This window comes from Trichechus manatus, unplaced genomic scaffold (assembly GCF_000243295.1).
Source record: "Trichechus manatus latirostris isolate Lorelei unplaced genomic scaffold, TriManLat1.0 scaffold00057, whole genome shotgun sequence".
In the NCBI taxonomy this organism is placed as follows: domain Eukaryota; kingdom Metazoa; phylum Chordata; class Mammalia; order Sirenia; family Trichechidae; genus Trichechus; species Trichechus manatus.
Window position 1 is genome coordinate 481,643 of NW_004443993.1, and position 12,608 is coordinate 494,250.

General features: G+C 39.6%; 1 protein-coding gene across 3 annotated transcripts in view; it reads left to right on the forward strand.

Moving 5' to 3' along the window:
• LOC105756403 (zinc finger protein 699) overlaps positions 1-11,855 on the forward strand; it is a 27,736-nt gene extending 15,881 nt beyond the window's left edge. Inside the window, exons 2-4 of one of the 3 annotated variants that reach the window (XM_012556163.2) lie at positions 7,826-7,949; positions 8,936-9,059; positions 9,414-11,852. In XM_012556163.2, coding sequence (XP_012411617.2) covers positions 7,826-7,949; positions 8,936-9,059; positions 9,414-10,854 — 1,689 coding nt within the window. In that variant the 3' untranslated portion in view covers positions 10,855-11,852. Of the gene's footprint in view, positions 1-6,331; positions 7,950-8,935; positions 9,060-9,413 lie in introns of those variants that run through there. The other 2 variants (XM_023733182.1, XM_023733181.1) reach the window with 2 other exon arrangements.
• Positions 11,856-12,608: the final 753 nt, after the last annotated feature.

Sequence of the window (12,608 nt, forward strand, 5' to 3'; positions counted from 1 at the left end):
TGTTCTACATCCTTCTCCAGCTCTGTCCAGAACCCTCTGTTGTGATCCCGGTCAGAGCAGTCAGTGGTGGTAGCCGGAAACCATCTAGCTGTACTGCACTCAGTCTGGTGGAGGCCGTGGTAGCTGTGGTCCGTTAGTCCTTTGGACTTATCTTTTCCTTGTAGCTTGTTCTCTCCATTCTTCCTTGCTCCCAAAGGGGTGAGACCAGTGGAGTATCTTAGATGGCTGCTCATAGGCTTTTAAGACCCCAGATGCTACTCACCAAGGTAGAATGCAGAACATTGTCTTTATAAACTGTATTATGCCAATTGAGCTAGATGTTCTCCAAGACCATGGTCCCCACAGCCCTCCACCCAGCAATTCAGCCCCTCAGGGACTTTGGATGTGTCTATGGAGCTTCCATGACCTTTCCTTGTACAAGCTCTGCTGGCTTCCCTAGTATCGTGTACTGTCTTACCCTTCACCAAAGTTACCACTTATCCATTGTCAATTATTTAGTTTCCCCTCACACCCCTCCCATCCCTTGTAACCAACAAAGATTGTTATTTTTTGTGGGTAAACTTTTTCATGAGTTTTTACAGTAGAGCTCTCATACAATATTTGTACTTTTGTGATTGACTTGTTTCAGTAATGAAGCATTTCTATGGGCAAAATACTGAATGATGCAGGAAACATCAAAAGAAGACAGAATACAGAGTCACTATACCAAAAAGACTTGGTGGATGTTCAGTCATTTCAGGAAGTAGCATATGATCAAGAACTGATGGTACTGAAGTATGAAGTCCAAGCTGCACTGACGTTGGTGAAAAACAAGGCCCCAGGAGTTGATGGAATACCAATTGAGATGTTTCAGGAAATGGATACAAGGCTGGAAGTGCTCACTCGTCTATACCAAGACATTTGGAAGACACCTACCTGGCCAACCGACTGGAAGAGATCCATATTATTGCCTATTCCAAAGAAAGGTGATCCCACAAAATGCAGAAATTATTGAACAGAATCATTAATATCACATGCAAGTAAAATTTTGCTGAAAGTCATTCAAAAGTGGTTGCAGCATCACACTGACAGGGAACTGCCAGAAATTCAAGCTGGATTCAGAAGAGGACACGTAACTAGAGATATTGCTGATGTCAGGTGGATACTGGCTGAAAGCAGAGAATACTAGAAAGATATTTATCTGTGTTTTATTGACTATGCAAAGGCATTGGACTGTGTGGATCATAACAAATTATGGATAACATTGGGAAGAATGGGAATTCCAGGACACTTTATTGTTCTCATGAGGAACCTGTCATGGATCAAGATGCAGTCGTTCATACAGAACAAGGGGATACTGTGTGGTTTAAAGTCAAGAAAGGTGTGTGTCAGGGTTGTATCTTTTCACCAAACTTATTCAGTTTGTATGCTGAGCAAATAATCCGAAAAGCTGGACTTTATGAAGGAGAATGGGGCATCAGGATTGGAGGAAGACTCATTAACAACCTGCATTATGCAGATGACGCAAGCTTCCTTTCTGAAAATGAAGAGGACTCGAAGCACTTAACTGATGAAGATCAAAGACCACAGACTTTAGTATGGATTACAGTTCAACATAAAGAAAACAAAAATCCTCACAACTGGGCCAAGTAAGCAACATCATGGTCAATGGAGAAAAGATTGACGTTGTCAAGGATTTCATTTTACTCGGAACTACAATCAACTCACGGAAGCAGCAGTCAAGAAATCAAAAGATGCATCGCATTGGGCAAATTTGCTGCAAAAGATCTCTTTAAAGTGTTAAAAAAAAAAAAAAAAAAGCAAAGATGTCACTTTAAGAACTAAGGTGCGTCTGACCCAAGCCATGGTGTTTTCCATCACCTCATATGCATGCAGAAGCTGGACAATAAATAAGGAACACCAAAGAATTGATGCCTTTGAATAGTGGTGTTGGCAAATAATATTGACTATACCATGGGCTGCCAAAAGAATGAATAAATCTGTCTTGGAAGAAGTACAACCAGAATGCTCCTTAGAAGCAAGGATGATGAGATTATGTCTCACATACTTTATACGTATTATAAGGGGGGATCAGTCCATAGAGAAGGACATCATGCTTGGTAAAGTAGAGGGTCAGTGAAAAAGAGGACTATATGAAGAACAGGGCATCAGTATTGGAAGTAAACTTATTAACAACCTGCAATATACAGATGATGCAACCTTGCTTGTGAAAATGAAGAGGACTTGAAGCACTTAGTGGTGACTATCAAGGACAACAGCCTTCAGTGTGGATTACCCCTCAACATAAAACCAAAATCCTCACAACTGGACCATTAACCAACATCATGATAAATGGAGAAAAGATTGAAGTTGTCAAGGATTTCATTTTACTTGCATCCATAATCAACACCCATGGAAGCAGCAGTCAAGAAATCGAAGGATGCATTGCACTGGGAAAGTCTGCTGCAAAGACCTCTTTTAAAGTGTTCAAAAGCAAAGATGTCACCTTGAAGACTAAGTTGTGCCTGACCCAAAGTTTCAATCACCTCATGTGCATGTAAAAGTTGGGCAGCGAATAAGGAAGACTGAAGAAGAATTGACACCTTTGAATTATGGTGTTGGTGCAGAATATTGAATATACCACGGACTGCCAAAAGAGGGAACAAATGTGTCTTGCAAGAAGACAGCCAGAATGCTCCTTAGAAGAGAGGATAGTGGAACTTTGTCTCACATATCGTGGACATGTTATCAGGAGGGAACAATCCCTGGAGAAAAACATCAAGCCTGGTAAAATAGATGGTCAGCGTAAAGAGGAAGACTCCCCAGTATCAGAACAGACCCAACTGAAATGAAAAGAATCATAACAGAATACTATGAAAAATTGTACTCTAACAAATTTGAAAACCTAGAGGAAATGAACAAATTTCTAGAAACACACTACCTACCTAAAATAACACAGAGGTAAAACAACTAAAAAAAACTGTAACGAAAGAAGACATTGAAGAGGTAATTTTAAAACTCCCAACAACAACAAAAAAAAAGCCCTGACCCTGACAGCTTCACTGGAGAATTCTACCAAACTTTCAGAGAAGAGTTAACACCACTACTACTAAAGGAACTTCAGAGCATAGAAAAGGATGGAATATTCCTGAACTCATTCTATGAAGTCAGCATAATCCTGATACCAAAACAGGGTAAAGACATCGCACAAAAAGAAAATTACAGACAATATCTCTCATGAACATTGGCGCAAAAATTCTCAACAAAATTCTAGCCAGTAGATTTCGACAACATATCAAAAAAATAATCCACCATGATCAAGTGGGATTTATAGCAGGTATGCGGGGGTGGTTCAACATTACAGAAACAATCAGTGTAATCATCACATAAATAAAACAAAAGATAAGAATCACATGATTTTATCAGTTGCTGCAGAAGTGGCATTTGACAAAGTCCAACACCCATTCATAATAAAAACTCTCAGCAAAATAGGAATACAAGGGAAATTCCTCAACATAATAAAGGGCATATATACAAAGCCAACAGCCAATTTCATCTGAAACTGAGAGTCTGAAAGCATTCCCCTTAAGAACAGGAACCGAGGATGCCCTTTATCACCACTGTGATTCAACATTGTGCTGGAGGTCCTAGCCAGAGCAATAAGGGAAGAAAAAGGAAGTGCATCCAGATTGGTAAGGAAGTAGTGAAAGTATCCCTGTTTGCAGATGATATGATCTTATACACAGAAAACCCCAAAAAAATCCACAAGAAAACTACTGGAACTAACAAATTTCAGCAAAGTATCAGGATGCAAGGTAAACATAAAAAATCAGTTGGATTCCTCTACACCAACAAAGAGAACTTTGAAAAGGAAATCACCAAATCAATATAATTTACAGTAGCCCCCAGGAAGATAAAATACTTAGGAATGAATCTAACCAGAGCTGTAAAAGACTGATAGAAAACTACAAGACACTACTGCGAGAAACCAAAAGAGACCAAATTCCAATGACACTTTTGACGAGATGGAGAAACAAATCACCAACTTCATAGGAAAGGGAAGAGGCCCCGGATAAATAAAGCATTATTGAAGAGGAAGAACAAAGTGGGAGGCCTCACACTACCTGATTTTAGAACCTATTGTACTGCCATGGTAGTCAAAACAGCCTGGTACCAATACAACAACAGATACATAGACCAATGGAACAGAATTGAGAAGCCAGACATAAATTCATCCACTTATGAGCAGCCGATATTTGACAAAGACCCAAAGTCCATTAACTGGGGAAAAGACAATCTCTTTAACAAATGGTGCTGGCATAACTGGATATCCACCTGCAAAACACTGAAACAAGACCCATACTTCACACCATGCAGAAAAACTAACTCAAAATGGATCAATGACCTAAATATAAAATCTAAAACGATAAAGATCATGGAAGAAAAAATAGGGACAACACTAGGAGCCCTAATACAGGCCATAAACAGAATACAAAATATAACTAACAATGCACAAACACCAGAAGAGATAACTGGGAGCTCCTAAAAATTGAACACTTATGCTCATCACAAGACTTCACTGAAAGAGTCAAAAGACAACCTACAGACTGGAAAAAAAATTTTAGCTATGACAAATATGATCAGTGTCTAATCTCTAAAATCTACAAGATACTGCAAAACCTCAACAACAGAAAGACAAATAACCCAATTAAAAAATGGACAAAGGATATGAACAGGCACTTCGCCAAAGAAGATATTCAGGTGGCTAACAGATACATGAGGAAATGCTCACAATGATTAGCCATTAGAGAAATGCAAATCAAAACTACAATGAGATACCACCTCGCCCCAACAAGCCTAGCATTAATCCAAAAAACACAAAATAATGAATGTTGGAGAGGTTGTGGAGAGACTGGAACACTTATACACTGTTGGTGGGAATGTAAAATGGTACAGACACTTTGGAAATCGATTTGGTGCTTCCTTAAAAAGCTAGAAATAGAAGTACCATATGATCCAGCAGTCCCGCTCCTTGGAATATATCCTAGAGAAATAAGAGCCATCACGTTCGTTGCAGCACTGTTCACAATAGCAAAAAGATGGAAGCTACGTAGGTGCCCATCAGCAGATGAATGGATAAACAGATTATGGTAGATTCACACAGTGGAATACACAATGCAATGATAAAGAACAATGATGAATCCGAGAAACATCTCACAACATGGATGAATCTGGAAGGCATTATGCTGAGTGAAATTAATCACTGGTAAAAGGACAAATATTGTATGAGACTACTATTATAAGAACTCAAAAAAAGGTTTAAACAGAAGAAATCATTCTTTGAAGGTTACGAGAGTTGGGGTGGGAGGGAAAAGTGAGTTCACTAACTAGTAGACAAGAATTATCTTAGGTGAAGGGAAGGACAACATACAGGGGAAATCAGCACAACTGGACTAAAAAAAGCTAAGAATTTTCTTGAACACAACCGAACACTTTGAGGGATAGAGTAACGGGGGGAGGGGGGGTCTGGGGACCATATTTTCAGGTGACATGTATGTCAATAGACATAAAGTTTATTAAGAAAATGTTCTGCATCCCACTTTGATGAGTGGCATCTAGGGTCTTAAAAGCTATTCAGCAGCCATCTAAGATTCATCATCTGGTCCCAACCCACCTGGAGCAAAAGAGAATGAAGAACACCAAAGTCAGAAGGAAAATATTAGCCCAAAAGACAAAAGGGGCCGCATAAACCAGAGGCTCCATCAGTCTGAGACCAGAAGAACTAGATGGTGCCTAGGTATCACCGATGACTGCCCTGACAGGTAACACAACAGAGAGTCCCTGATGAAGCAGGAGAAAAGTCGGGTGAAAAACTCAAATTCATGTAAAAACACCAGACTTTAATGTTCTGACTGAGACTATGGGAATCCCAGAAGACATAGCCCCCAAGCTGTCTGTTAATGCAGAACTAAAACCATTCCTGAAGCCAAGTCTTCAGACAAAGATTAGACTGAACTATAAAACATAAAATAATACTTGTGAAGAGTGTGCTTCTCAGTTTAAGTAGCTGTGTGAGACTAAACATGCAGCTCCTATCTGGAGGTGAGATGAGAAGGCAGAAAGGGATAGGAGCTGGTTGAATGGACAAAGGAAGTCCAGGGTGGAAGGGGGGATTGTGCTGTCACATTATAGGGATAGCGACTAGGGTCACATATGTGTGTAAATCTTTGTATGAGAAACTAAACTGGGTTGTAAACTTTCACCTAAAGCACAATTTAAAAAAAAGGAAGACCCTCAAGGAGATGAATTGAAGCATTGGCTGCAACAGTGGGCTCAAGCATAACAACCATCATGAGAGTAGCACATGACCAGGCAGTGTTTCATTCTGTTGTGCATGGGATCACTGTGAGTTGGAACCAACGCAAAGGCATCTAACAACAACATACGGTATAATCACTGATTCTTTTGTGACTTGTTATTTTTAACAAACTATTGTCAGTTAGATTAAGAATAAGAAAGATAAAATATTTTATTTTACCTTCATTTTTTTTCTCTAGTGCTCTTCCATCCTTTTTACACATCCGAGTTTCTGATGTATGTAATTTTACTTCTCTTCTATGAAGACCTTCCTTTAACAGTTTTTGTAATATAGGTATACCTCCAAAAATTCCCTCAATATTTGCTTGTCTGAAAATGCCTATATTTTTCCTTCACTTTTAAAAAAAGATAATTTTGCTAGATGCAGATTTCTAGATTGATTGTTTTTTCATTCAACCCTTTAATATTTTATTCTACAGTCTTGCTTGCATAGCTTCTGAAGATAAGTCAGCTGTACTTAATCTTCCTCCTTTATAGATGTGTTTTTTGTGTGACTTCTTTTTGATTTTCTTTCTTGTTTTATTTTTCTACAGTTTAAATGTGATATGTCTAGGTGTAAATTTTTTGTAAATATTGTGTCTGGTACTCTCTGAACTTCTTATCTGTGGTTTGGAGTTTTTCATTAATTTTGTAAAAATTTTCACCATCCTTCAAATATTTAATTTCTTTCCTCCTGGTATTCTCATTACACATATTATTTTCCCTTGGCCGTGTCCAATCTATTGCTTATCCCATTGAAGGCATTGTTCGTTTCTATTACAGTGGTTTTGATTTCTAGGATTTCCTGTTGATTTTTCTTAGAGTTTCCATCTCTCTGCTTACATTACCTATCTTTTCCTGCATGTGGTCTACTTTTTCAATTGGAAGCCTTTTTTATATGATCATAGTTGTATTAAATTCCCAGTCTGTTAATACCAAAATCTCTGCTATATCTGAGTCTGGTTCTGATGCTCGTGTTGACTATTCAATCAATGGGAAAAGTAGCTCGTTCCTCCCTCTTTCCCAGTTATTAATAGCTCATCTTGCTTTCACCCTGTGCTTCATGTTTGTTGTGTTTTCTGGTGGGTCTTAGGAAAGGAGGTGAATTTGATTTTTCTCCACAGAGAAATTATCTGAATGTGGACATAGCTCTTTCATTCATAGAAGATTTCTTTCTCTTCTGCTCTGTTTTCTGCCCATTCTGAACCATAAATATAGAGAAGAAGAAGACTGGATAGGTCATAGACAAACTGAGGAGAGAGAAGTTCAGTGTGTGTGAAATATTTTTAAATCTTTGAGATAAGATGTCAATAGTCTGGAGGAAAAGTGAAGGGATGAGACTGATGGCCAAATTCCAGAGTAGAACACAGAACCTTGTGTGACCTCCCTATGAATTCTCAATTCTTCAGGACTGTCAGAGTCACTCATCCTTTTGCACACATTGGGGAAGATGGTACCTTGCTGATTTAGAATATGTATAATGTTTTAGGATGCAGTGGTCTTTGAGGATGTGGCTGTGGAATTTACCCAGGAAGAGTGGGCTTTGCTGGATTTTTCTCAGAGGAAACTCTATAGAGATGTGATGATGGAAACCTTCAGGAACCTAGACTCAGGTACAGATGGCTTCATTTTTCTTATTTACTTATCTAGTGAATAAATATTCTACTCATCGACCTTTTTATAGGATTTGGGTTAAAGAATTGGAGTACATTGGCAAATATGACACGTTTTGACTGCCTTCATGAGGCTTAGACTCTAGGGACTTCCCCATGAAAGTAAAAATCTATTTTTAAATTGACGCTATCTTGTTAAAAGGCTTGAGGCTCTTTAAGTGTTATAAGTGTGAGCATTGGCTTCAGGGATCACTTTGTAGCAAAGAGAGATTTGTGGTTTAGGACCTCGTTAGTGTTTTACCATGTTTATTAAAAATTTGATGAAATCATTTTGCTAAAAATAAACTCACACCTGTCCATCTATAGAGATCATGATGAGCAAAGTACTGGCTCAGCATCAGGGAAATGTGCTTGCTTGTTATTCCCATTATCTGTCTTCATGAGCACCATATCAGCCATGCTAATTTTTTTCCCTGAAAAGCAAGGGAAATTGGAAAGTGGATATAGGACTTATCCAGGGCTGTAGTGTCAGGAAGCATCAGGAAGGCAACAATCATTTGAAGGACCAGCTGTTTTGGGATGATATTATATTTGAGGAAATCAGCTCAAAACAATCTTTTGCTATGAGGAGATGGAACTTACACACATATGAGCTGACTTTTTTGATTTTTCATCAATCCTCTTGTGCCTTCTGTATTTGTGGGAAAAGACCTTCCCCATTTTCTCTTTTAATATCATGTTTACTCACACGCATTGTTTGCAGTACCTTTTTATTTTGTTTTCCTAATTACATTCTACTTAGTTCACTATTGTTCTCAATTGTCATGGAAATGTTTTTTAGTAAATTTCTTACTCTTTTTACCACTGCCAAAGTCCTATAACAGCCAAATGCCTCAAAGTCAGTCTTTCTTCACACATGCCTTCTTCCTCATGTCTTTACTGTTTTGTTTCATCTTGTGAAACTTCACTTAAAATTATTTGGTCAGTTTTTAAACAGGATGATAATGGACAAACGTTCATGAAGAATGACTCCTCATCCTCCATGTTGGGAAAAATTTGTGAATTCCATGGCATTGAGCATCAGTACAACAATCAGGGAAGGCATGTGAGGTGAGTATTATTCACATGACAGTGAACAATGCTTCAGGAGAGTCATAAGATGTGATGACATTTGTGTGTGTGTGTGTAAAACTAGCTCTAAAATGGTGTGTTCATATAATTTTAACAACACAGTATTTCCATTAATGTGAATCAGATATTGAGTATCTCAAACATATTTCACTTGTACTTAATTATCAGAATGCTGCATTGTTTAGAAACACTGTGACTGAATGGTAGCGCATTCTGTGAGATGATTAAACCTATGCAACAGGAGACAACTCAGGGCAGAAAACACACATTCACTGTGTATGGTAATTGTGAAATGGTAACAAATTCTAACAACCTGCTTTCTATTTTTAACAGAATATTTACAGTAGAGAGCCTCTGTGAAAGTAAAGATGGCAAAGTAAATAAAGGTGAAGAAGGTAATCAGTGTGGAAAAACTTTCACCTCAATTGGAAATCTTACTAGTCTCAAAAGAACTGAAGGAAATCCTTTTGAATGCCTTGAGTGTGGAAAAGCCTTCATGGATAATTCATCATTTAAGCATCACATCAGATCTCACACTGGATACAAACCTTATCATTGTAAGGAATGTGGAGAAGATTGCAGGTGTCCTTACCTAAAACCTCGATTGAGAGAGAAACTTTGTAAATGTAAGGATTATGGGAAACCTTGTAGTTGTTCCTTATCCCTCACTAGTCATCTGAGAACTCACAATGGAGAGAGGCCTTATGAATGTAAGGAGTGTGGGAAAGCCTTTAGTTATCTTTCAAGCCTCATTAGACATATAAGAACTCACAGTGGAGAGAGGCCTTATGAATGTAAGGAATGTGGGAAAGCCTTTAGTTGTTCCTCATCCCTCGCTACACATATAAGAACTCACAGTGGAGAGAGGCCTTATGAATGTAAGGAATGTGGCAAAGCCTTTACTTGTTCCTCATCCCTCACTACACATATGCGAACTCACAGTGGAGAGAGGCCTTATGAATGTAAGGAATGTGGAAAAGCCTTTAGTTGTTCCTCATCTCTCACTACACATATAAGATCTCACAGTGGAGAGAGGCCTTACGAATGTAAACAATGTGGAAAAGCCTTTAGTCGGTCCTCACACCTCACTACCCATATAAGAACGCACAGTGAAGAGAGACCTTATGAATGTAAACAATGTGGGAAAGCCTTTAAGCAGTTTACACAACTCACTACCCATATAAGAACGCACAGTGAAGAGAGGCCTTACGAATGTAAAGAATGTGGGAAAGCCTTTAAGCAGTTTGCACAACTCACCAGACATGTACGAGTTCACAGTGGAGAGAAACCTTATGAATGTAAGGAATGTGGAAAATCCTTTAGTCAGTTTTCATATCTCACTGGCCATATAAGAGCTCACAATGGATACAGGCCTTATGAATGTAAAGAATGTGGGAAAGCTTTTATTCGGTCCTCACACCTCACTACCCATATAAGGACACACAGTGGGGAGAGGCCTTATGAGTGTAAGGAATGTGGGAAGGCCTTTTTTCGGTCCTCACACCTTACTGACCATGTAAGATCTCACAGTGGAGAGAAGCCTTATGAATGTAAGGAATGTGTGAAAGCCTTTAGTTGTTTCTCATCCTTCCGTAAACATGTTCGAACTTACCATGGAAATAGGCCTTATGATAGTAAAGAATGTGAGAAAGCCTTTAGTCAGTTCTCACACCTCACTGACCATATAAGATCTCATAGTGGAGAGAACCTGCAATGCAGTGAATTATTATCATATGGCCCTTCTAACCATGGTCTTGTAACTCCCACAAAATGATTCGGTGGGGCCATGCAAATAAGGTGCATGGAACCTTTTTAGAGGATTGATCAGTTTTGCCATCCACACTAGGTTTAAAAAAGAGCCAATTCCAGAGAGGGATTGGGGGGCCTCACTCTCATCAAGACTGGCCAGGAGCAGAGTACATCCTTTAGACTTGGGGTCCCTATACTGAGAACATCCTAGACCCGGGAGATACAGCTTAACACTGTAGGAGGAAGGACATGAGATAGTGAGATGTGGCAGCAAGCACAGCAGAGAAATGGGCAGTAGCAGAACCAGGAGACTGGCAAAGACAGCACAGTGGGCTTGCAGATCAACAGAGAGAGCTGTGTGCCTTCGGGCAGGATGCTCACTGGCAGGATGGGGGTGAATCCAGGCACTTGTGAGCAGAGCTACGCTTCCTGACCAACAGAGCAAAAGAGCTGAGCATCTTCAGGCAGGAGCCTTCCTGACAGAGTGGGTTGCCTCTGGGCACTTGTTGGCATGGACAGAGAGCTGTAAGACTTTCTGAAGCAGGGCAGAGGCTGGCGGCAAAGCTCGGCCTGAACAGGGCCTAGCAGCAACAAGGCCCTGACTAGGGTGCAGTGGCAGAGGCCAAGAAGAAGCTGTCCTAATAGAAGAACTGTATCCTGAGTTCCTGTTACTTATCTGTTGATGCTGTTCCTGAATTGTAACCTGTTACTTTCCTAATAAACCCCATTAATTGTATGGTCTGTGAGTTCTGTGTGGCCATTGCAACAAATTAGCAGAGCAGTTGAGAGTGCAGTTCTGGTATCAGACTTGATTAAAAGCTTGGAGGTATATTTCAACTGCACCTCATAGGAAGCAGCTGTGGGCTGATAATGGTGATTTTCCTCCCCTTAAAGTTAAAAGATGGCTTCTTATGCAATACTAGATTATCATAGTTGAATCTAACTGTTAGAAATGTCTGATTGTCTTAGTTATCTAGTGCTGCTATACCAGAAATATCATAAGTGAATGGCTTTAACAAATATAAATTTAGTCTCTCACAGTTTAGGGGACTAGAAGTTTGAATCCAGGGTGCCAACTCTAGGGGAAGGCTTTCTCTGTCAGTTTTGGGGGAAAGTCGTCTCCTTTCAACATCTCTGGGCCCAGCGTTCCTTGGAGATCTCCATGTGTCTTGGCATCAGTCTTCCCTTGGGCCCAACAGGTTCTCAGCACAGGAACGTCAGGTCCAAAAGGCAAGCTCCACTCCCGGCTCTCCTCTCCTGGTGGTCGTGCAGTCGCTCATCTCTGTTCACTTTTCTCTTCAAGAGCTCAGGCTGTTAACTAAAAGGTCAACAGTTCAAATCCACAAGCAGCTCCTTGGAAACCCTACAGGGCAGTCTACTCTGTCCTATAGGGTCAGTATGAGTCAGAATTAACTCAATGGCATAAGGTTTTTTGTTTTTAAGGTAGAAGTGACTCAACAAGGGTGTTGACTTAGGGTGGTGCATCCCACTCTAATCCTGCTTCATTAATATAACAAACAATATAATCCTCATTAACATAACTTAATCCTGTCTCATTAACACGTAGAGGTTAGGATTTACAACACATCACAAAATGGAGGATAATTACATCAGATCACAAAAAATGGAGAACAGCCACACAATACTGGGAATCAGCATAGCCATGTTGACACATATTTTTGGGGGATGCAATTCAATCCATGACATTCCATCCTTTGGTCCCAAGAATTCATTTTCTAACCATGTATAAAACACATTCATCCTATCATATCATCCCAA